Here is a 25,112-nt window from a genome sequence, read left to right as displayed (position 1 = left end):
CACTCCTAGTCACACTAGACATTAGGAAAGCTTTTGATGCCATCCCCCACCACAACCTCACAAACAAAATACTCAACACAAACATGCACAATAACACAAAAAGATGGCTGGCAAACTACTTAGCAGACAGCTGTGCACACGTAACATTTGCCAGTCAGTCTTCTAACATCAGAAACTTCACAAACAGCGTCCCCCAAGGATTTGTTTTGTCCCCTACACTCTTTAATCTATACATGCACGACATACCCACACCCCACACACCACAGATACATATAGCTTCCTATGCAGATGATATAACACTTACATGTACACACCAAAACGCAAACATGGCTGCACACATCATTCAACCTTACCTCAACACACTACACGAATGGTTCACCACAAACAGGCTCAAAATAGCCCCAGCCAAATCTACAGTGACTCTTCTCACAAATTGGACAGCAGAACACAGTCACATCCCACACCTCACCATAAACAACACTCTCCTACCACACACACACACAAAATCCTTGGTGTAACATACAATACATCAATGTCATTTAACCCTTTAACCGCGGGTGTCATCCCAGAATGACATTCCAAAAACTGGACCAAACCGGGGGTGTCATTCTCGAATGTTTGTGAATATTTTGAATACCGCCCGTGTTTTCCGTGCGCCAATTGTTTCAAGGGAGGGTAGCTATTAAGTTCTTTCACTCCAGCCGACCCTCACCTCCCTCCTCCTACCCCCCGGGCCCCCCACCCCACCCCACCCCTGACCAAACACGCATCAGTATCTGTCCAGCTGTGTGAGTGACAACACTGCTGATGTGGCAGTGAAGTGCGGGCAATTACAGTGCCTTTTACCTGCATCAGTGAACACAGAGTGGGTATTTATCGTATGTGCAGTGTTCATATATGTTTATAGTATTATTATCAGAATGAGGTTGGCATTTGGTAATGGTGTGTGAGCGAAAAATAGTGATTACAACACCGCTGATGTGGCAGTGAAGTGCGGGCAATTACAGTGCCTTTTACCTGCCTCAGGGAACACAGAGTGGGTGTTTATCGTATGTGCAGTGTTCATATATGTTTATAGTATTATTATCAGAATGAGGTTGGCATTTGGTAATTGTGTGTGTGCGAAAAATAGTGATTTTAGATCGCTCACTTCTAATGGCACTGCCCATCCAGTGATAGTCAACGAAATCATGAAACCTACATTGCCGACTGAGCTTTGTTATTCTGTGTTTTTACCATTACAGTATTAATATTCATAATGACTGATTTCTTATCATTCTGTTCTTCATTCATTATTGATTTAACACTTTTCTGTTTGTTTGTTTGCTTGTTTGATACTGAAATACTTTGGTAAAATTTAATAATGTAAGTCTATCTATCTATCTATTGCCAGACGCCTTAATCCCGTTTGGGGTGGCCACAAACAAATCGGCTCCACGTCGTCCTGTCCCCTGCCATTTCACTGCCCTGCTCTCAACTCACACCCCCCTCTCTCATATACCTCTCCACCCCATCCCTCCATCTCATCCTCGGCCTCCCCCTCCCTCTTCCCCCCTCCACCTCACACACATACACTCTCTTCGTCAGTCTTTCACCCTCCATCTTCTCCACATGGCCAAACCACCTCAATGTGTTCCTCATAACACTTCCTATCACATCCACATCCACACCACAATGCTCCTTTATATCCTCATTCAGAGTGGATGAGGAATTTGGAAGGAATTTGAGTGTAAAGTGGAGGGACTGTAAGAAAATGTTCTGGAGAGAAGTGAAAAGAGTAAGACAGGGTGGAAGTGAAGTTAGCAGGGGAGTGAAAGATAAAAATGGTAGATTACTAGTGGAGAAGGGAGAAAAAGTGAGCAGATGGAGAGAACACTTTAAGGAATTGTTGAACGTAGAGGATGGAAGTAATGCGAGTATAAGTGGCTGGGAGAAGGAGGGAGGTGAGAAGACAGGAAGAAATCAGTAGGATAGAAGTTGTGGAAGCAATGAAGAAAGTTAAATTGGGGAAAGCCCCAGGAATTGATGGAGTGTGTGGTGAAATGCTGAAGCATGGGGGAGAGATAGTAGTAGAATGGATGTGGAAGATGTGCAGATTGGCCTGGGAGGAAGGTAGAGTCCCGGAGGATTGGAAGTCAGGTATAATTATTCCCTTGTACAAAGGAAAAGGGGAAAAAGAAGTGTGTGGTAATCATAGAGGCATTTGTCTTCTTAGTATAATAGGAAAAGTGTATGGTAGGATACTTATTGACAGAGTTAGAGAAAGAACAGAGAAATTAGTTGGAGAAGAACAGGGAGGCTTTAGGAAGGGAAGAGGTTGTGTAGATCAGATATTCATTCTTAGATCTTTAGTGGAAAAGTTTCTAGAGAAGGGAAAGAAGTTGTATGCGGCTTTCATGGATTTGGAGAAAGCATATGACAGGGTGGATAGACAAGGATTGTGGAAAGTGTTAAGAATATATGGAGTAGATGGGAAGTTGTTGAATGCTGTGAAGAGTATGTACGATGGTGCGAAGGCTGCAGTGCGTGTGGATGGTGAACTAAGTGAATTTTTCTCTTTGAAAGTTGGTTTGAAACAGGGATGTGTCATGTCTCCATGGTTGTTCAATCTGTACATGGATGGGGTAATAAAAGAGGTACAAGGTAGGGTAGTGGATGTTGGAGTGGCCCTGGTGAGAGAGGATAGTGTTTGGAAAACTCCCTGTACTGTTGTTTGCAGATGATACTGTGTTGTTGAGTGAAGACGAAGGGGAGCTGCAAGGCTTGGTGATTGAGTTTGCGAGAGTGTGTAAGAAACGGAATCTAAAGGTAAATGTAGGGAAGAGCAAAGTGATGGTCTTTGAGAGAGGTGAAGTCAGTGAATGTACAGCGAAGTTGGATGGTGAGGAATTGGAAAATGTGAGTACGTTTAAGTACCGGTACTTGGGTAGTGTGATGAGTAAGGATAGAGGTTTGGAGGGTGAAGTGCTTGAAAGGGTACAGCAGGGAAGAAAGGTTGCTGGTTCTTTGAAAGCAGTGATAAGAAACAGGGAAGTAAGCATGAAAGTGAAAAAGTTACTACATGACAGTATTGTGATACCAACTCTAACGTACGGAAGTGAAGCTTTGACATTGTTGGAAGGACACAAGTCAAGAGTGAGAGCAGTGGAAATGAGTTATTTAAGAGGAGCCTGTGGAGTCACATGGAGAGACAGGCTGACGAATGAGGATATAAAGGAGCGTTGTGGTGTGGATGTGGATGTGATAGGAAGCGTTATGAGGAACACACTGAGGTGGTTTGGCCATGTGGAGAGGATGGAGGGTGAAAGACTGACGAAGAGAGTGTATATGAGTGAGGTGGAGGGGGAAAGAGGGAGGGGGAGGCCGAGGATGAGATGGAGGGATGGGGTGGAGAGGTATATGAGAGAGGGGGGTGTGAGTTGGGAGCAGGGCAGTGAAATGGCGGGGGACAGGGCGACTTGGAGGCGATTTGTTTGTGGCCACCCCAAACGGGATTCAGGCATCTGGGAATAGATAGATAGATAGATAGTCACCCTGTGTCTCCATGTGACTCCACAGGCTCCTCTTAAGTAACTCATTTCCACTGCTCTCACTCTTGACTTGTGTCCTTCCAACAACGTCCAAGCTTCACTTCCGTACGTTAGAGTTGGTATCACAATCCTGTCATGTAGTAACTTTTTCACTTCCATGCTCACTTCCCTGTTTCTTATCACTGCTTTCAAAGAACCAGCAACCTTTCTTCCCTGCTGTACCCTTTCAAGCACTTCACCCTCCAAACTTCCATCCTTACTCATCACACTACCCAAGTACTTAAACATACTCACATTTTCCAATTCCTCACTATCCAGCCTCGCTGTACATTCACTGACTTCACCTTTCTCAAAGACCATCACTTTACTCTTCCCTAAATTCACCTTTAGATTCCGTTTCTTACACACTCTCCCAGACTCATCCACCAAGCCTTGCAGCTCCCCTTCGTCTTCACTCAACAACACAGTATCATCTGCAAACAACAGTACAGGGAGTTTTCCAAACACTATCCTCTCTCACCAGGGCCACTCCAACATCCACTACCCTACCTTGTACCTCTTTTATTACCCCATCCATGTACAGATTGAACAACCAGGGAGACATGACACATCCCTGTTTCAAACCAACTTTCAAAGAGAAAAATTCACTTAGTTCACCATCCACACGCACTGCAGCCTTCGCACCATCGTACATACTCTTCACAGCATTCAAGAACTTCCCATCTACTCCATATATTCTTAACACTTTCCACAATCCTTGTCTATCCACCCTGTCATATGCTTTTTCCAAATCCATGAAAGCCGCATACAACTTCTTTCCCTTCTCTAGAAACTTTTTCACTAAAGATCTAAGAATGAATATCTGATCTACACAATCTCTTCCCTTCCGAAAGCCCCCCTTTTCTTCTCCATCTAATTTCTCTGTTCTTTCTCTAACTCTGTCAATAAGTATCCTACCATACACTTTTCCTATTATACTAAGAAGACAAATGCCCCTATGATTACCACACACTTCTTTTTCCCCTTTTCCTTTGTACAAGGGAATAATTATACCTGACTTCCAATCCTCTGGGACTCTACCTTCCTCCCAGGCCAATCTGCACATCTTCCACATCCATTCTACTACTATCTCTCCCCCATGCTTCAGCATTTCACCACACACTCCATCAATTCCTGGGGCTTTCCCCGATTTAACTTTCTTCATTGCTTCCACAACTTCTATCCTACTGATTTCTTCCTGTCTTCTCACCTCCCTCCTTCTCCCAGCCATTCCCCAGCCACTTATACTTGCATTACTTCCATCCTCTGTGTTCAACAGTTCCTTAAAGTGTTCTCTCCATCTGCTCACTTTTTCTCCCTTCTCCACTAGTAATCTACCATTTTTATCTTTCACTCCCCTGCTAACTTCACTTCCACCCTGTCTTACTCTTTTCACCTCTTTCCAGAACATTTTCTTACAGTCCCTCCACTTTACACTCAGATTCCTTCCAAATTCCTCATCCACTCTCTTCTTACTCTCTCTTACTAATCTTCACAATGTGTAAATGAATATATTTATTGCTTGTAATATATTTATTGCTCGTAAAATATTTCGGCTCGTTGTCAGTTTGGCAACTAAAAATTTTTTTGGCTCATAAATCTGAAACCTTAGGAGCCAAATGGCTCGCAACCATTGGCAGGTAGCAAGAGTCCTGAGAAAGTTTAGGGATGCGTTTGGGACCTTTGGGAATCACTCCCCCAACCAAGTTAAAACCCCCCCAATTGAGTCCAAAAAACAAGTTTCTTGATCATGTATACCCCCAAATAGCCATAAAACAAGCTAAACTAAGCCTAAAAGCAGTTTACAACTCACCTAAACCCAAAAATAAAATCTGAAAATCATCAAAAATGTCTGGGGAAAAAATCAAACTTAGTAAACTGAACCCCCAAATGACAGTGTTCACCCCACCTACAGTACTCGCAAAAAGTATGAGGAATATCTGTGGGCCATGGCCGGTTTTGGTGTCTTCAGAATTCTGAAGTTTACCATCCAACCGATGGCTCATATTTCACTAAATTGGTGCTTGGCAACTCTGTCAGATACATATCAACACCACCCATGCAATTTCCCGCCAGTGCTGCGCAGGTAGCACCAGGGAGAGGGAGGTTGTACTTGGCTTTGCTGAATAATAATTCCCTCAGTTTCTTTCCCTTCCATTATTCATCGTACTGCTACCCACCCACGTCATAGAATGGGGCCTAAGAATCTTTTTGAGCAAGAAAAAGCTGTGATTCTGGCCCTGAAGGATGCAAACATGCCTGTCAAGGAAATCTGTCAGCGTACAGGGAAAGGCAAGACAGCCATTTACAACCTAATTTCTAAGGCAAAGGATTTCCCCCAAAATGAGATTCCACCTCGTAAACCTGTTCCTGGGCGTCCCAGAAAGACAACAGCAACAACTGACAAGCGTATCAAGAGACAAGTACTGACAAATTCACGAATCACTGCAAACCAATTGAAGCATGCCTACCCTGACATCCTTGGAAGTGTTACTGAGCCCACCATTCAACATCGTTGCCAGAAAGAACTGATGCTGCATCTTCGTTCCCCGACCTGCAAGTCTCTTCTGACTCGCAAAATGCGTGCTGCTCGTCTCAGTTTTGTACGGAAATATAGAGATTTAACTCATGAAGACTGGAGAAGGGTCTTATGGAGTGATGAGTCAACTTTCCAGTGTGGTGCACGGAGGCGTGGCAAGCTGAGACGTCCGTCACACATGAATCCCCTTGACCCCCGGTATGTGCAACTGACTGTCAAACACCCACCCTCAGTCATGATTTGGGGCTGCTTCAGTGGAGAGAAAGGGCGCGGAGGAGTGTATGTTCTACCCAAGAATGTCACGATGACTGGAGATCGTTTCATTGACGTCTTGCAAAGCCATATGTTGATTTTTTTTATATCCATGACTGCAACTTCTTTATGCAAGACAGTGCACCATGCCACAAGGCAAAGAAGGTCATGAAATGGTTGGCAGACAAGCAGGTGAACATTCTTGAGTGGCCTAGAAACTCTCCAGATCTGAATCCCATTGAGGAGCTGTGGTCTCGCATGAAGCTGAAACTTCAAGAAAAGGACACCTTTTTCAATTCCACGCCTTGTTGAAGCAATCAGGGATATCTGGGTGCACGAAATTGGCCTGGATTACTGCAGAAAACTTGCTGACTCCATGCCTCGACGCATACAAGAGGTTTTGAAGGCATGTGGTGGCCATACAACACACTAAAATAAAGAAAATGAAAGGCATTTGTTGTTTTTTTGGCAATTACGTATACTTTTTGCGGGTACTGTATGACTAAAACACATACTGAGTCAAAAAACAGTTTCTAAATCAGCCTAAACACAGAATTTGTCAAAAATATAATCAAAATCGATTTAAAAAAACATAACCCATCGCATAACTGAGGACTGGCCATTGTTAGGCAGGGAAGGGTGTTAATTTTTTAACATCGCTAAGGCAGGGTATCGCATAAAGAGGGATTGTATAGCTGGGTATACCTCTATCTAGGTACTAGCTACTAAAGTTAGATTCATTGAAAACATAAGTCTGTAAGAAAACAGCTCAAATCCTTGCTGAACTGTTGTTTTTTTTACCCTTATTTCAGTAGAAAATATGGAAAGGTCATGCCTGTTTAATAAAGAAGTCATTTAGTGATTTATTAATGGAATACAGTATTGTTTAGTATCAGAATTCTCGCTTTCACGCATACACACAAAGAATGAACAAAAGAATGAGCAACCAAGAGCATGTCTCTGGTTGTGGCTTCCCTTCTTTATGAATTTCCTCACAAAATTTCATCCAACCACCCTTGTGAGCAGAAGATGTGGGTGGGGGGTAGACTTACTCCTGTTTACCTGTGGCTTGTTTGCTAGCAACTGAACGCTTGCTGTTTAAATAGGAGCAAGCATATGGATAATTTTGTGTATTACCAATGATGATGATTTGGTGTTGATTGCAGAGAATGAAAGGGTGGTGGAGGAAAAATTTAGGAAGTGGAGAGATGATATTGGACACAAAGGCTTAAGAGTAAATGCTGATAAAACAAAAGTGATGGTATCTAGGGCTGGTGGCACTACTGTCATTGAAGAGGGAGAGTGACCATGTGCAATTTGCCACCAGGGCGTGGGAAGTAATTCCATCTTGTGCAGTGTCTGTGATAAGTGGATGTATAAGAGATTTAGTGGTATTAGTGGCAGACTGTGTGATAATGCTGATTTCATGTGTGTGGTGTATTGAGGAGAGCAGGTGGAGATTGTCAGGCATGAAAGGATTGAACTTGGCCATGAGTCTCTTGGGTATGTGGAAGAGTTTTGTTATTTGAGAGACGTTATATACTGGAGGTGGGGCTGGAGCTAGCTCTGTGGCTGGAGTGAGGAGTAGTTAGATGAAGTTCAGGGAGCTGTTGCCTCTCCTGATGTTGAGAGGGTTCTTCCTTTGTACTAAGGGATCTTTGTATGCAGGATGTGTTAGGAGTGTAATGCTGTATGGTAGTGAGACCTGGGCAGTAAAGGAAGAGGATATTTGCAGGCTCAGACATACAGAATTGACAATGATTAGGTGGATGTGAAGTGCATCCCTGGGTGTGAGGCCAGGGGGGGCTAGTTTTACAATGGAAGAGTTAAGGGGTAGGATGGGACTGGAGTGTATTGGTGTTGTGGTGACGAGAAGTACAGTAGATTGAGATGGTTTGGGCATGTGGAGAGGATGGGGGATGACATGTCGTAAAAATACCCCCGCTAATACCAATACACCAGTCCTATATGAGACAGCCCTATCATGTATTCAATATGGATGGTGGATGTGATAGGAAGTGTTATGAGGAACACACTGAGGTGGTTTGGCCATGTGGAGAGGATGGAGGGTGAAAGACTGATGAAGAGAGTGTATGTGAGTGAGGTGGAGGGGGGAAGAGGGAGGGGGAGGCCGTGGATGAGATGGAGGGATGGGGTGGAGAGGTATATGAGAGAGGGGGGTGTGAGTCGGGAGCAGGGCAGTGAAATGGCGGGGGACAGGACGACGTGGAGGCGATTTGTTTGTGGCCACCCCAAATGGGATTGAGGCGTTTGGCAATAGATAGATAGATAGACTTACATTATTAAATTTTACCAAAGTATTTCAGTGTCAAACAAGCAAACAAACAAACAGAAAAGTGTTAAATCAATAATGAATGAAGAACAGAATGATAGGAAATCAGTCATTATGAATATTAATACTGTAATGGTAAAAACACAGAATAACAAAGCTCAGTCGGTAGAGAGGTGGCCTGCAGTCCTACTGGACCCAGGTTCAAATCCCCGTTGGGGCAGGGAACAGTTTAAGGATTTGAATTTCATAAGAGCAGGCTTTACTGATCTACCAGGAGACTCACCGACATGTCATAGAAATACCTCCGCTAATACCAATACACCAGTCTTGTATGAGACTGCCCTAGTGTGTATTCAATATGGAGGGTGGGTGTTAGTGCCGAAGTGATGACATGTAGAGGTGTACGATATGTAGGAGGACTACTGGGCCTTGGGAGCAGGCTGAGATGCCTATGCCCCGAATCGAGCACATTAAAAAAAAAAAAAAAAAAAAAAAAAAAAAAAAAAACTGCAGAAAGCAAGACGTGTTAATGTTGGAGATAGGGTTGCCAGAGGTAAACCGAAAAAGACCTGAGACGAGGTCATTGTGTGTGTCCTCAGGGATAAGGGACTGAATAGGGAAGCTGCCAGAGATTGAGCAGCATGGAGAACCTCCATTAGGTGACCAAGGCCGACGCATGCAAGCATGTTGGAGCCTTCAGAAACAAAATTAATCGATTACCGTACCACTGTATCATTCGGTCACAGCCCAAATGTGCCGAAAACTGAATGAACACAGATAATCAAACTTTCATTTATTCAGTACTGTCCATTTAATGCACGTGTGATTCTCTTAGGAATGTGTTTAAGGTTTATGTTTCTGTTCTGTCTGTTCTGTCTACAGCCAGATGTCACAATCCTGTTAGGGGTGGCCATTTGTCTTTGAGTTAGCTGTTTTACAGGGAGGGCACTAACCTTTTGCCAACCCATTTGTTGACACGTAAGGAACACATATGGGTTAGTTAGATGGTTACCACCCAGCATGGTAAATTGTTTCCTGGCTTACGGAAAACCATTAGGCTTGTCACTCAATGTAAAGCCACCAGAAAAGGAAAGAAGAGTAATAAAAAGTGACAGGAAAGGATGGGAGAAATAGGAAGAGAGGAGGATGGACAGAGAAAAAAAATGATAAAGGGGAAGAAGAAGCAGGCAGCACTACATCCAGTGAGTGGATGATGGTCACCACCACCTGCCACCTTTCAGAATATTAAATTTCAAACAGAATCACTTTCAGTAGCTACAAGACTTGATGTTAATAGTGAATGTGAATATAATGCAGGCCTTAGTATACAGTACTGTATAGCAATAATTGGCAGCATTGCCCAGTACCAAATAGAATTTATGCAAGGTGAAGTTGTGAAAGACTGATACATGGATAGTGAGTCTATCTATCTATCTATCTATCTATAGCCCGCCCTAATCCCGCAAAGGGTGGCTGCAGACAAAACACCTCCAAGTCGTTCTGTCACCCACCATTTGACTACCCTCCCCCCAACTCACCCCCCCCCTCCCTCATATACCTTTCAACTCCATCCCTCCACCTCATCCTCGGTCTACCCCTCCCTCTCCCTCACTCCACCTCACCTACGTACACCCTCTTATTCAGTCTTTCATTCTCCATTCTCTTCACAAGTCCAAACCACCTCAGTGTATTTCTCCTAATCTTCTCAACCACATTCACATCCGCCCCACAACGTTCCTTCACTTCTTCATTCGTCAACCTTGTCCCTCCACGTCATTCCACATGCTCCTCTCAAGTAATTCATTTCCACTGCTCTCACTATTAACTTGTTTCCTTCTTGCAAGGTCCACGCCTTGCTTCCATACGTCAGGGTAGGGATCACAATACTATCATGCAGTGACTTCTTAACTTCCATACTCACCTCCCTATTTCTCATTACTGCTTTCAGTGTACCAGCAACCTTCCTTCCCTGCTGTACCCTTTCACGCACTTCATCCCCCAAAGTTCCATCCTTACTTATCACACTACCCAAGTACTTGAATGCACTCACATTCTCCATATCCTCACCATCCAACCTCACTGCACACTCTGTGACTTCATTCCTCTCAAACACCATAACTTTACTTCTGTTTACATTAACTTTCAGCTTCCTCCTCCTACACACTGTCCCAAATTCATTCACCAAACCTTGCAACTCCCATTCATCTTCACTCAACAATACTGTATCATCAGCAAACAGCAACACCGGAATATTGCAAATCTCACCCTCATTCATTAGAGCCACCCCCACATCCACTGCCCTACCTTGCATCTCCTTTACAACCCCATCCATGTATATATTAAACAGCCATGGAGACATCACACAACCCTGTTTCAGTCCCACATTGAGATCAAAGAACTCACTCAACTCACCATCCACTCGCACTGTAGCCCTAGCTCCCTCGTACATACTCCTCACAGCACTCAACAATTTCCCCTCCACTCCATATATTCTTAATACCTTCCACATACCTTGCCTATCTATTCTGTCATAAGCTTTCTCCAAGTCCATGAAGGCACCATGCACTTTCCTTCCCTTCTCTAGATACTTCTCCACTAAACATCGTAGAACAAATATCTGATCTACACACCCATTTCCCTTCCTAAATCCCCCTTGTTCTTCTCTAACTAGCTCCTCTGTCATATGCCTAACCCTATCAATGAGTATTCTACCATATATTTTACCAATCACACTAAGAAGGCAAATACCCCTATGGTTACCACATACTTCTCTCTCTCTCCTTTTCCTTTGTATAAAGGAACAATTATACCTGATTTCCAGTCCTCTGGAACCCTTCTCTCTTCCCAAGCCAATCTAGACAACTTCCATATCCACTCCACAACAATCTCACCCCCATACCTAAGCATTTCACCACACACTCCATCAATTCCTGGGGCCTTTCCCAACTTAATCTTCATCGCTTCCACTACTTCCGCCCTACTGATCTCTTCTTCCCTCCTCTCATCTCTTCTTCTCCCAGCCATTCCCCAGCCACTTATACTCACACTGCTCTCACTCTCTACATTCAACAAATCCTCAAAGTGCTCCTTCCATCTCCTCAATTTCTCTCTCTTCTCCACCAACAATCTATTATTCCTATCTTTCACTCCCCTACTATTTCCCCTTTCACACTGCCTTACTTTCTCTACCTCCTTCCAAAACAATTTCATACTCTCCCTCCATTTCACACTCAGATTCCTCCCAAACTCTTCATCCACTTTCTTCTTACTCTCCTTCACCAGTCTCTTCACCTCCCATCTCCTGCTTACATATACCTCTCTCTTCTCTCTTTCATCTTCTCCCCTACCTCTACTCGCTAACCATTCACTATATGCCTTCTTCTTTTCTTCCACAGCTCGTTTCACCTCATTCCACCATGCTGTCCCTTGCACACCCTTGCATCTCCTCCTCACTCCACAAACCACCTCACACACTGCGCCTATCTCTTCCGTGAATATCTTACATACGTCTTCCACCCCTTCCATCTGCTCTAGCTCATACCTTCCCCATCTTTCTTCCACTATGCTCTTATGCTCTGTTATTTTCTCACACTCTTGCAATTTCTCCACTTTCTCACAGGAGCTGCTTCCTCCTGTCTTCCACTTCGTCTCCTCAACCACTTTCTTTGCAGCTCTACCTTGGCCATCACTAAGTGATAGTCCGAGACTCCATTCCCCCACCCTCTCCACACTCTTGCATCCAACACTTGTCTTCTCATTCGCTCATCCACACACACGTAGTCTATCATTGCCTTTCGTTCAACAAGTTCACCATCCATCTCCTCATTACTCTCCATGTATACCGGTGGATCATCTTATGACGAAAGTAGGTGTTGGCTATTGCCAACCCCTTACAAGCACAGAGTAAACAATTGTAAATAATAAGGTTATTCAAATCTAGAAGGGCAATCCTATTGTTTGATTTTTCGGAGTAATATTTTAATAATATCAGTGATGTTTGCCATTCTTTTTCTTTGTCTGTCCCCCACTTCTCCTATTTTCCCTATCTTTGCTGTCACTTTTTATTACTTTTCTTTCCTTTTCAGGTGGCATTACATTGAATGATAAGCCTAATGGTTTCCTGTAAGCCAGGAAACTATTTACAATGCTGAGTGGTAACCACATAACCAACCCACATGTGTTGCCTGCACATTAACAAGTGGGTTGGTGGAGGTGTCCCTTCTGTAGGCTAAAACCATCCATCCATCCATCCATAGCCCGACGCCCTAATCCCGCAAAGGGTGGCCGCAGACAAAACGCCTCCAAGTCACTCTGTCACCCACCATTCGACTCCCCTCCCCCCAACTCACCCCCCCCTCCCTCATATACCTCTCAACTCCATCCCTCCACCTCATCCTCGGTCTACCCCTCCCTCTCCCTCCCTCCACCTCACCTACATACACCCTCTTAGTCAGTCTTTCATTCTCCATCCTCTCCACATGTCCAAACCACCTCAGTGTATTTCTCCTAATCTTTTCAACCACATCCACATCTACCCCACAACGTTCCTTCACTTCTTCATTCGTCAACCTGTCCCTCCATGTCACTCCACATGCTCCTCTCAAGTAACTCATTTCCACTGCTCTCACTCTTGACTTGTTCCCCTCTTGCAAGGTCCACGCCTCGCTTCCATACGTCAGGGTAGGGATCACAATACCATCATGCAGTGACTTCTTAACTTCCATACTCACCTCCCTATTTCTCATCACTGCTTTCAGTGTGCCAACAACCTTCCTTCCCTGCTGTACCCTTTCACGTACTTCATCCCCCAAAGTTCCATCCTTACTCATCACACTACCCAAGTACTTGAATGCACTCACATTCTCCATATCCTCACCATCCAACCTCACTGCACACTCTGTGACTTCATTCCTCTCAAACACCATAACTTTACTTTTGTTTACATTAACTTTCAGCTTCCTCCTCCTACACACTGTCCCAAATTCATTCACCAAACCTTGCAACTCCCATTCATCTTCACTCAACAATACTGTATCATCAGCAAATAGCAACACCGGAAGCTTCCAAAACTCACCCTCATTCATTAGGGCCACCCCCACATCCACTGCCCTACCTTGTACCTCCTTTACGACCCCATCCATATATATATTAAACAGCCATGGAGACATTACGCACCCCTGTTTCAGTCCCACATTGAGATCAAAGAACTCACTCAGCTCACCATCCACTCGCACCGTAGCCCTAGCTCCCTCGTACATACTCTTCACAGCACTCAACAATTTCCCCTCCACTCCATATATTCTTAATACCTTCCACATACCTTTCCTATCTATTCTGTCATAAGCTTTCTCCAAGTCCATGAAGGCAGCGTACACTTTCCTTCCCTTCTCTAGATACTTCTCCACTAAACATCTTAGAACAAATATCTGATCTACACACCCTTTTCCATTCCTAAATCCCCCTTGTTCTTCTCCAACTAGCTCCTCTGTCATATGGCTAACCCTATCAATGAGTATTCTACCATATATTTTACCAGTCACACTAAGAAGGCAAATACCCCTATGGTTACCACATACTTCTCTCTCCCCTTTTCCTTTGTACAGAGGAACAATTATACCTGATTTCCAGTCCTCTGGAACCCTTCCCTCTTCCCAAGCCAATCTACACAACTTCCATATCCACTCCACAACAATCTCACCCCCATACCTAAGCATTTCACCACACACTCCATCAATTCCTGGGGCCTTTCCCAGCTTAATCTTCTTCATCGCTTCCACTACTTCCGACCTACTGATCTCTTCCTCCCTCCTCTCATCTCTTCTTCTCCCAGCCATTCCCCAACCACTTATACTCACACTGCTCTCACTCTCTACATTCAACAAATCCTCAAAGTGCTCCTTCCATCTCCTCAATTTCTCTCTTTTCTCCACCAACAATCTATTATTCCTATCTTTCACTCCCCTACTATTTCCCCTTTCACACTGCCTTACTTTCTTTACCTCCTTCCAAAACAATTTCTTACTCTCCCTCCATTTCACACTCAGATTCCTCCCAAACTCTTCATCCACTTTCTTCTTACTCTCCTTCACCAGTCTCTTAACCTCCCTTCTCCTGCTCACATATACCTCTCTCTTCTCTCTCTCATCTTCTCCCCTACCTCTACTCGCCAACCATTCACCATATGCTAAAACCGCTAACTAAAAAACAAACAGCCACCCCTTACAGGATTATGACGTTTGGCTGTAGATAGATAGGTAGGACCAAGATGGGGTTGACTCAGCAATCTGAAAGTCCCTAATTAGCCTATCCACTTTTTTTTTTTTTTTTTTTTTTTTTAAATGCCATGTCCTTGTTTGTTGATATGGGCTAAGGGATTGCCCCTGGGTAGACGATGTAGGTTTTGGAGCATGTAGCACTTTATGACAGGATGTCCTTCCTGATGTCTGCCAATGACCATTGGGTGGACTCGAACCTCTGACCCTTTGGTGAGAGTGCTGTGACCCACTGAGCCACAGCTGCCACCACCATAAAATTATTAAGACAAAACCGGGAAATAAACCTGAAGAATGAGAAATGATTTAATGAGGCCATTCTGGTCCTTAACTATTATTTTACCGGCAATGTTATTGAATTTTGATTTTTTTTTTTTTCCATGAAGTGAGAAGCTTATGTGGATAAATAGTGTGTCCTTACTTATATATATATATTTTTTCTTATTTTAGGTGTTTAATTTCTAGATACTTTTGAGGGGAAGGCTTTTTAAAATCATCCCCAGGCTTTCAAGGTTAGGTTTCATGCCAGTTGTACTGTAGATGACAAAAACCCTTGTGGGGTTCTGGTGGGGGCAAAGCTCTCTCCAGTTAGTTTAGATTAGGTTTACTGTATTTGGTTATGAATTTCTGTTATGTTAGTTAATTTTAGTTGAATTGGGTCTCTTTTAGGTTGCTTTTAGGTGATTTCTTGTAGGGGTTAATGTCACTCCCCCCCTCCTCCCCCCAAAAAAAAACACGGGCCAATTTTTTAAACGCCCTGTTTGTATTATTAAAAAAAAAAGAAAAATCCAAAATAAGGTTAAAACATATAATTAGGTGTATAGTATATATCTGTACTTTAATTACTGGTAATGTACCAGTGAGGGATGATCTCAGGGCACCAATGGATCATCCTTTCACCAAGTCAGCCTATTATGACCCAACCTAAGATCTTAACCAAGCATAACAACTAGCTATGCCTAAGCATATATTGACATCATATGGTGAGAGAAGATAAGAACTATCTGAACCATACCACTCCTAACATAACTGAAAATGAAACAGGCAAAGAAAAAGGGTAAAGTTGAGGACTGGTATTCAGTAGCGCAAAAGGTTCTCTTACAGACTCACATTCTTAAGGAAAACAATTTTAGTACAAGATACATCACAAACAATTAGTAGTTGACTTTAGACAAAAAAGAATTGAAGATGTAAAAAAATATCTTGTACGTACTTTGCAGCATTTAAAAAAAAAGCTGTTGGAATGCACATGACATCGCATTAGTGTTTACTGCTGATTGTATTGACTGGATATGTCAGTGCATCAAATATACTTGAGTGTTGGCTACACAAATTCAGATACAAATTTTGACAAAAATTTAAGTCTGGACACCTAACTGGGGACTCAATCCCTCGACCCCCGTCTGTGAGTATAATCACTTCGTATTTTAGATAATTTTAATGCAATAGCTAAATTTCATTGGAATCTAAATAGACAAGTTTAATGCAAAATGGAGGATATTTGCCCTCCTCAGACCCCTCAGTTATTATAATCACCTCACATTGTGCGTAATTTTAATGTCATAAATGCTGGCATAAATCTGACTAGAGGATTTTAGTGTATTTGAAGTAAAACTGACCTGTGTTGTAAAGAGCATTTGATAATACTTGTATTTTAAGTAGTAATCATATGACTTCAATAGAGTAGGCCAAAGTACTGTAGATGTTATAATAATTTTGAAAATATATAAACATCATCGAGGTGACATCCATACAAAAAAAACACTTGGCGAATACAGTATATTAAAACACCATAATATTCCATAATATCAAAGTAATAAACCTTGTCAAGTACAACAGCATAACCTTGTATTTCAAAACTTTTTAGACTTTTTTTTTTTTTTTTTTTTTTTTTTTTTTAAGCACACCATATATGCTAATCTGTGAAAAGTAACATATTCTTGTCAGCACTTCATCCCAAAGGGAAATCCCTAAATGCAGTGTAGTTGTCTTCATATTTTGATGGAAAAAGAAGAAGAACAGTTAACTATACAGCATGGTGGAATGTAGAAGTGAAACAAATTATAGACAAAAAGAAGAGAGCATAGCTATAGTGACTGGATGGGTAGTAGAGGAATCGAGGATGTGGATAGATGGAAAAGAGTTTTAGCTAAGTGTAGAAGAGGAGAGAAGTGATAATACTGGCAAGATAAAGTAAGAAAAGAGTGGTTGAGGACTTTGAAAGAAATCTGAATGTGGAATAGAGAGAATGTAAGAAACTTCTGGAAGGTGGTCAAAAAAGTTAGACAGGGTGATAAGGGAAGTAGTATAAGAGTGAAAGATTAAAATCACGGGAGGGTGGTGGAGAATGTAGAGCAGGTGAGCAGATGGAATGAGCCGTTTATGAATTTGTTGAATATAGAGAATGAGAGTAGTGCAGCCATCATCCACTCACTTGATGTAGTGGTGTTTACTTCTTCCTTCAATCACAATCACGTTTCCAGAATGACACCATAATTAAAATGCATTCACACATTGTCATCTGTGGCCACAAACAAAAATTTAACATTTTTTATTGTTTACTTACTTGCTTGGGAGTTTAGCACTAAAAACACTGTCACTGGCAAACACAACCAAGACAACTGCTGAGGCCATGACAATGCAATACAGTTCAATATTAAGCAGCATGTACATTCTCAGCAACACCTCACAATACATCAACACCTACACCATGCACTCCACTCTCTCTCCACCCCAGCAATCACATTCAGTTTGCCCACAGTTTGACATGCCACCACCTGGCGAATGTAACCCAGCTTCCCTTCAGACCACCTCCCTGTCATTGTCAGCACAGGAATGCACTCCGGAGCAGAGCATTCATACATCATTTACACAAACAGACTACAAGAAAACTGATTGGACAATACAGAGTATTCACCAAAGGAGCAGAACATCACTTAAGGCACATTAAACAACACACCCTTTGCCAACATAGACAGGCACATTGTAAATGAAGCATAGCTGTGGCAGGAGCAGCCCAGCGTGGCCCAATCAGCCTGCCACGGCTGTTCTTGTTTCTTTACTTTTATTCTTTTGTTTGTTTATATGCATTTTTTATATTAATGCATCTTAAGCAGATTAGTGTACATTTGTGTATATATGTAATTTTTTCTTTTGTAATAATGACCACGTGGTGGGTAGGTCCACACTCCTTTCTTCTTTATCCTTTCTCATTGTCTTTCATTTCACATCACCACCACCTGTCTTTGCACCTGACCCTCTCTTCCTCCTTCCCACCACTACCAAGGTATGTAAGCAGGTGTTCTGTATGTATGATTTAGTAATTTGACAGAACTCAGCAGAACAAAATGTTGTTACTCAGTAAAGACCTCCACCTCACAAGGTGTGTTTTTATGACCATGCTGTAATTGATATTATCTTTTCACAGCTGGCTGATTATATGGATGAAAACTTCATCATCGCTGCATTTAGAACCCTGGGAGAAGAAAATGTGCAAAATGTGAAGGTAAGAGCATTACATAATAAGCTATTGAGTGTACTTCTTTGTTGCTGTTGTACTAGAGCTACTGTTATTCATTGATCAAAAATCTGCAAGTTTAGCAGAGTAGTTTAGTATTTTTCTCGTATTTTAGAGATACATGATTTATTGAACATTTGTCTTAGTGCTGCACTGAAATTGTGTTTCAAGACTGAAGTGGAAAACGAAGTGCCTTCATTGTATTGGTTATTTGGGTGGTAGACCTTCCACATTCCAAAGTAACTGATGGAACCTTGTCATGGTTGGGATTTTTTATGAAGTAACATTTCACCCATTAAATTCCACTGTCGAATGATGTATATTTTACTGTCTTTTTAATAATACTGTCTTCAGATCATTCAGCCATACTTTGGAGAGATTTTAAGACTTGCAGGTGTTAGGTTCAGCTTCCATTAATTCCTTAAAAGTAAAATTTCTTTCCAGAGCTGAATAAAATTGTAGAGCTGGAGCAATATGAAAAGTTGTAATCAGATTGAGGGGGTCATGGAGATGAATTTATGGAAGACATCCGGGTGCTGAAGGGGTCAGAAATAATCCCAGGGAATCCCTTCAGTCTGAAAATTTCTTTTATAAGTTGAATGGTATCACTACCGGTAATGTTTTTGCCAGTATGAGTGAGAAAAACATGTCATTGAGCTGAAGAGATTAACCTTGTCAACCAGAGGGTCTCTTATATTTTACTGTTTCCTCCAGATAATATTGTTCAATGTCTTTTTTACTGGAAGGCTTAAGATATGTCGTGCATCAAGCCATCAGCCTCTTTACCACAAGGTTGTTCTCCCAAGCTGAATATAGTCATCTCAAGGTAGCTGGTATAAACTACAAAAACACATCATTTAGTGATTTGGTAGTGGACCCAGGATCGAATTCCGGCTGGGGCAGGGAACAGTTTAAGGATTTGAATTTCCTAAAAGCAGACTTTCCTGATCTACCAGATGACCCGCCGACATGTCATAAAAGTACCCCCGCTAATACCAGTACACTAGTTCTGTATGAGACAGCCCTAGCATGTATTCAATATGGACGGTGGGTGTTAGCGCCGAAGTGGTGACATGTGGAGTTGTAGGGGGACTACTGGGCCTTGGGATGGGCCACTGCCCCCAAGAAATAGGCCCTGAGCCTTTGCCCGGAGTCGGACACGTAAAAAAAAAAAAAAAATGGATTGTAGAAGGAGAGGGAGACTGAGAAGGAGATATCAAAATAAGGTGCAAGAGTATTTAAGGGAGGGATGATTGTCATGGAAAAAAGAATCATGAGTAGAGACAACTGCCTGGAGGTCCTTTTGTTGTAGCCACCCCAAACATAGGGTGTAGCTTTAGGTAGTAGAGAGGTAGGTAGAAGGATTGAATTGAGTTATAGTTGTGCATTACTGAATTGTATCAGTACAGTGCTTAAGTAGTGGTGCAGTGGGTAGAATTTAGCAATATTGGATTGCAGGGTTTGAAAGAGGGTTGAAACTGATAGATCAGACAGTGAAAGCCAGGAAAGGGTCATTGAGAGCATGATAAAAGAAAGTGAATTCAGTATAATTTGAATGCAGTTATTTTTATGCTGGAAAGAGGCATGACTGATGCTTTGTCTGACCAGTGCATGAGATATAACCTGAGAAAGAATAGAAGTTGTTCGGGCAACCCTTGAAACTCAAACCACCATCATCCGATTTTTTGCTTACCCAAGTTGCCATTTTTTTGCACCATACCTGAATATTCAGTTGGTGTTCTCATTTATCAGAATTCCAGGTATGATACAGCATTCCATACAGAACTTATCCTTTTGGCAGTAACTTACCCTTGATGCAGCATAGGGTTGCTAAGTCCAAGCTACGATTGTTGTTAAACACTTTCTCAGATACCACTGGAATGTGGCTAAATACAAAAATCCCCAGGTCACCAGAAAAAAAAAAAGTACAAAATCTCCAGAATATTCATAAAACTGTCAAAAAATTCCATATTGTTGCTAGATTTCTTGCCATTTTGTAAAAATCTCAAAGCTAGATTTCTTGCTGCTTTGTAAAAATCTTCAAAATAAAGCTAGAGTTCAAGTCACACTTTAAGTCTCCATAATACACCTGGATTTCTTGCCACTAGGCATTAAAAATTACTGCTAATGTGAAGATACTGCTGCAAATTGCTAAATTTGTAACACTACACAATTGTTATTGTTTGGCAGTGTGGTGTTGGTTGTGTTTTCTTCGATACTCAGATTTGAGTGTTGTGATACTGGACTTCATATGATAATCTGTTGCTGGTATTGTGCATCTTCGTGTAATTACTGACTGTTATGACTGGATGTCATGACAGGTTGGATAGTTACAGTGTAAACTCAATCTTTGGGGACTGTTCATAGCAGCTGACCAACTGGCTTTCCCAAAATGCTAGGCCTGGTCAAGTCGTGGTTTGAGTTTGGACTTATTGTTAGGTAAATGTTATATCACTATATTGTGATTTCTTTTGCTTGTACAGTACATGGTATTATGCAGCTTTAGGTTGTTACTGTATGACTTCTGATGCAGGTATTGTGCTGTTGTAAGTGTTTATTGAGTATATCATGACTGGATATGTAGCTTCGTGTAACCAGTTTTATAGCCACCTTGGTATTGTATTATCACATACAAAGGCTTCAGCACGATTGCATGGATCAACCTTGATCACCTACCAATGCCTTTCCATGCTGCTTGATCTCAGGCAGCCTCCCTGTTCAGTCCCTTATCCCTGCAGTCACACTATAACCTCATCCTAGGTCTTTTTTGGTCTGCCTCTCACAACCTGACCCTCGAAGTTCACACCTCTCACCTTCTGCACCTAGTTGTCGTCCTCCATCCTCTCAACATGCCCAGGCCATCTCAATCTACCCACCCTTATCACAACATCAGTACATTCAAATCCCATCCTTCATCTCAACTCTTGAGTCACAGACCTAGCCCCCGCAGGCTTCACATTCAAAGACGCACTACACATCCATGTAATCATGTTACTTCTGTGCGTTTGAGCCCACAAGTATCCTCTTCCTGCTTTGCCCAGGTCTCAGTACCATACAGCATTACACTCCTAACACAAAGCTGCATACAGAGATCCTATAGCATGGAGGGAGAGCACTCTCAGTGTTGGGAGAGGCAGCAGCTTCATGAACTAACTCAAACCATTCCTTACCCAAGCCACAGAGCTAGCTCCAGCACTACCCTCGGCACATAACATGTACGCCAAATAGCAAAACTCCTCCACATACTTGAGAGACTCTCCAACAAGAAAAATCCTTTCACAGTAGACAGTCGCTACAGGCTACACACATTCACATTCCCTCTGCTTTGACAGTACTGCCGCCAACCCTGGATATCATTACTGTACTTTTATTTAATCCTCAGTAACTCTCAAACCTTTGTGTTCCAGTCTGTCTCTCCATTTCCTAAATCTTTCCACTGCCTCCCTTTCATTCTCTGCAATCAACACCATGTCATCAGCATTCATCATCCATGGGAGTCCATTTGTGAAGTCACATGAGAAAGCTTCAAGCACCATGGCAGACAATAAGGGGCTCAAGACTGGCCCCTGATGCACACGAGCATTCACAGAATGCTCATTATTGAGATCTTCATTGAGTCTCTTCTGGGTGTGAGCACCCACATACATTGCCATACCCTCTCTAACCAGCCACACCTCAATCCCAAGCTTTCTCATTGCCCACTTCTTTGCCTCCATGGGGACTCTGTCAAAGATCTTTTCCAAATCAACAGAAACAAAGTACAGCTCCCTATTCTTTCCTATATATTTTTCCTGAAGATGTCACACAATCACATAGCGATTTATGGTACAATATAGTGAGGTCGATATAACATGGGTTCATTGGGGATAAGGAGGGGGGCCCATGACCATGAAGCCTTAAAAAAAAAAATAAAAGAAGACTGCAGCCCATCTGAAGTACAGTATGTCCTAGGCATGTCTGCTGTGCTGCCTTTTTGTAGTTGCCAGGAGCTCCCTGTATGCATCAAGCATTGTTGGATGCTGTGCGTCAACACGTCACACCTCACCGAGTTCTGGCCCTTGTCCCAGACCTACTGTATGCAATTCCCTTGCCCATTAGCACAAGGAGCTCCTTCAAGGTTTTAATATCAAGAACACAAAGGTGCTTATCCTTGTTGCCACCACCATCTTCTTGTTCTTCTGCCACCCATTCCCTTAGCTTAGTGAGCTCTTCCACTGGGAGTTGCTCAGTGTTGCTGTTGAGGGCCTCTTACACATCTTCGTTGACATCCTTAAATCCTGCCTCATGTGAGAGGTTGAGGATGTCACAACGGATGTTCCCCACTGCTGATAACCCTGTGAAGAAGTGCATGCCTCCAGGTCATTCTGCACCAGTGATCAGTGTGCTTTGCTGTACCTTCTTCCATGCCGCTGTGATATTGTCGATAGTGTGCTTGATATTTAGTTCCTCCAGAACTGCCGCACTATGTCACTCACCCCAGAATCACTTACCTTCACCATTTGCTTTATGGTGCAATGGAGGTAGCAGGCTTTGAATGCGGCGATGACTCACGGATCCATTGGCTGGAGCAACAGTGTTGTGATGGGGGGCAAGTAGACCACTTTGATATTTTCCACCCAGTCCTCCTTGCCCTTAGGTAGCTCAAGGCATTGGCAACCAACAGGAGAAACAGTTAGCAAGCTTGTTTTGGCAGGCGTAGTCATGCAGGTGGTAATATAGGTATCTTGCCATGTAAGAGGAACAGAGTGCAGAGGTCAGCCATGCCCTAGAGTTACTCATCCAAATAACCCCATGGTTATGAAGGTTCATGAATTCTGCCGGGGCTCAGGGGCTCTCCCAGTGATACACCAGGAGTGGTAAGAGCTTCAGATCACCCTCTGCTTTTGCACCAAGGAGGTGGGTGAAGTTGTCCTTGGCTGCCATAAACCCTGATTTACATCGTTCTTTGCTGAAGTATATCATCTGGGAGGTACATTTCCAAAATAGGCTCATCTTGTAGAAATTAAGTATCCCTCTTCCTCTATGATTGCTCTCAGCTTTGCAGGGAAGATCTCAGCCACCACATGGTCAGCACTAGCAATCTCGCCATGTGTGGTCACATGTTTAAGACCAGCACAGGCCTTAAACTCCTTAAACCAATCCTTGCTGCCATTCAACTCCTTGGGCTCAATGCCTTGTTTATCCCTGAGATTCTTTCACAGATTGAGAGTGTTAGTGCATATTAAACTTCAGTGAAGGGGCTGCTTTACTCTGTTCAGTTCATTAACCCACAGAGCTAGGAGACACTCAGTCTCCTCCCTTATAGGCTTCCATGTTGTGATTAGTCATTTAGCAGTCAGGGAAGGCATGTTCTGCAATGTCGCCAGTACAGCATATTGATTTCTTATCATTGTCAAGACCATGGACTTGGGCAGCTTTAGGGCCTCGGCAATCTTGCTAACTCTCTGTCCCTCCTTATGGCCCTTAGCAGTGTGTTGTTTTACATCAGGGGAAAGGCTGTGCCTTGCCCCTTTAACCTTACCCTCGACAACATCAGTAGGACCTTGCTTTCCACTGGGGGAAGCACCAGACATGATATCACTTGTTTCACACACAGAATGTTATCTCTCAGCAACTGTTGTGCTCTGCACTATTTGTTACATACTTGTACTGTTGTTTGTGATAGCGATGGCAGTACAATGACCTTACACAAGCGAGAATGTTAGATAACTCAGAGAACACAAGGAAGACAATCACTGGCGTGGGACACGTGAGTGAGTGGATTAGTGATATGGGGTCCTCAGAGGGGTGATGTGGAGGAGGCCACCAGTGCAGAGGTCCAAGATGGGGATTCTGTGCATGTAAACCCTGGATGACCATGTTGGATCAGACATCCAACTGTTGGCTTGTGTGCGTCACCACGTGTGTGACCCTTGGCAGGGTCACAGAAAAAGTGAGTCACTTCAGTGTAGTTTCTGTTATTGCCCAATATGAGTACAAGTGCACAACAAAAAAAGTAAAATGAAGTAATACTCCTCAACAACACAGAGATTCCTTACAGCACAAGTGGCGGGTCCCGATTGATGTGAGCTTGAAGCGGCAGTGCTGCCTTTCAGCAGGGTAGCCAACTAGTTGAATATACAGCCCTTATTATTACACACATAAATTACATATAATATCCCACAACGTCCACATGAGATTCTTGGAGACAGCCATTGCAAATAACATTGTAGCAGATTTGTGATCATTTTGCCATGGTTATTCTGAAAATGGGTCTAACTTTTCGTCCATTATTATAGTGACCTGCCACATAGCAAACAGATGTATTGTATAATGTTTGAAGCGTGATGCTCAGTTGTTGCAAAACATAGACAGTAAAGGAAGAAGATGTTTGCAAAACTGATTGTAATGAAAGAGAGTAGTGAGATGAATGGGGAGAGTGACACTGATGGATAACTTATGCAGATTTAAGAGAACACATGGACAGTGAGTAGTGATATGAATGGGTAGTCTTTGATTTAAATGTGTAAGGAGAAGATGGGAGAGTATTTGAAGTGTTGTACTGACCTGCAAGTGGAAGGCATAGCCCCTCCAGGTACACTAATGAAAAATTGGGTCAGGATCCTGAGAATGGACCAGTTTTGACTGGATTGTTGGAGGAGAGATAGTGCAGCTTGAAAAGCAGCCATCA

At 42.8% G+C, this 25,112-nt stretch overlaps 1 protein-coding gene across 1 annotated transcript in view; it reads left to right on the top strand.

Moving 5' to 3' along the window:
* The window catches only part of Secp43 (tRNA Selenocysteine associated protein), a 160,675-nt gene that overhangs the window by 6,739 nt on the left and 128,824 nt on the right, over window positions 1-25,112 (top strand). Inside the window, exon 2 of the mRNA XM_080283279.1 lies at window positions 18,353-18,430. Coding sequence (XP_080139405.1) covers window positions 18,353-18,430 — 78 coding nt within the window. The remainder of the gene's footprint in view (window positions 1-18,352; window positions 18,431-25,112) is intronic.

This window comes from Coenobita brevimanus, chromosome 97 (assembly GCF_032717465.1).
Source record: "Coenobita brevimanus isolate Jiangsu-jjx chromosome 97, ASM3271746v2, whole genome shotgun sequence".
NCBI lineage: Eukaryota > Metazoa > Arthropoda > Malacostraca > Decapoda > Coenobitidae > Coenobita > Coenobita brevimanus.
The sequence above is the reverse complement of the archived record's forward strand: the minus strand, read 5'-3'. Positions and strand labels throughout refer to the sequence as shown.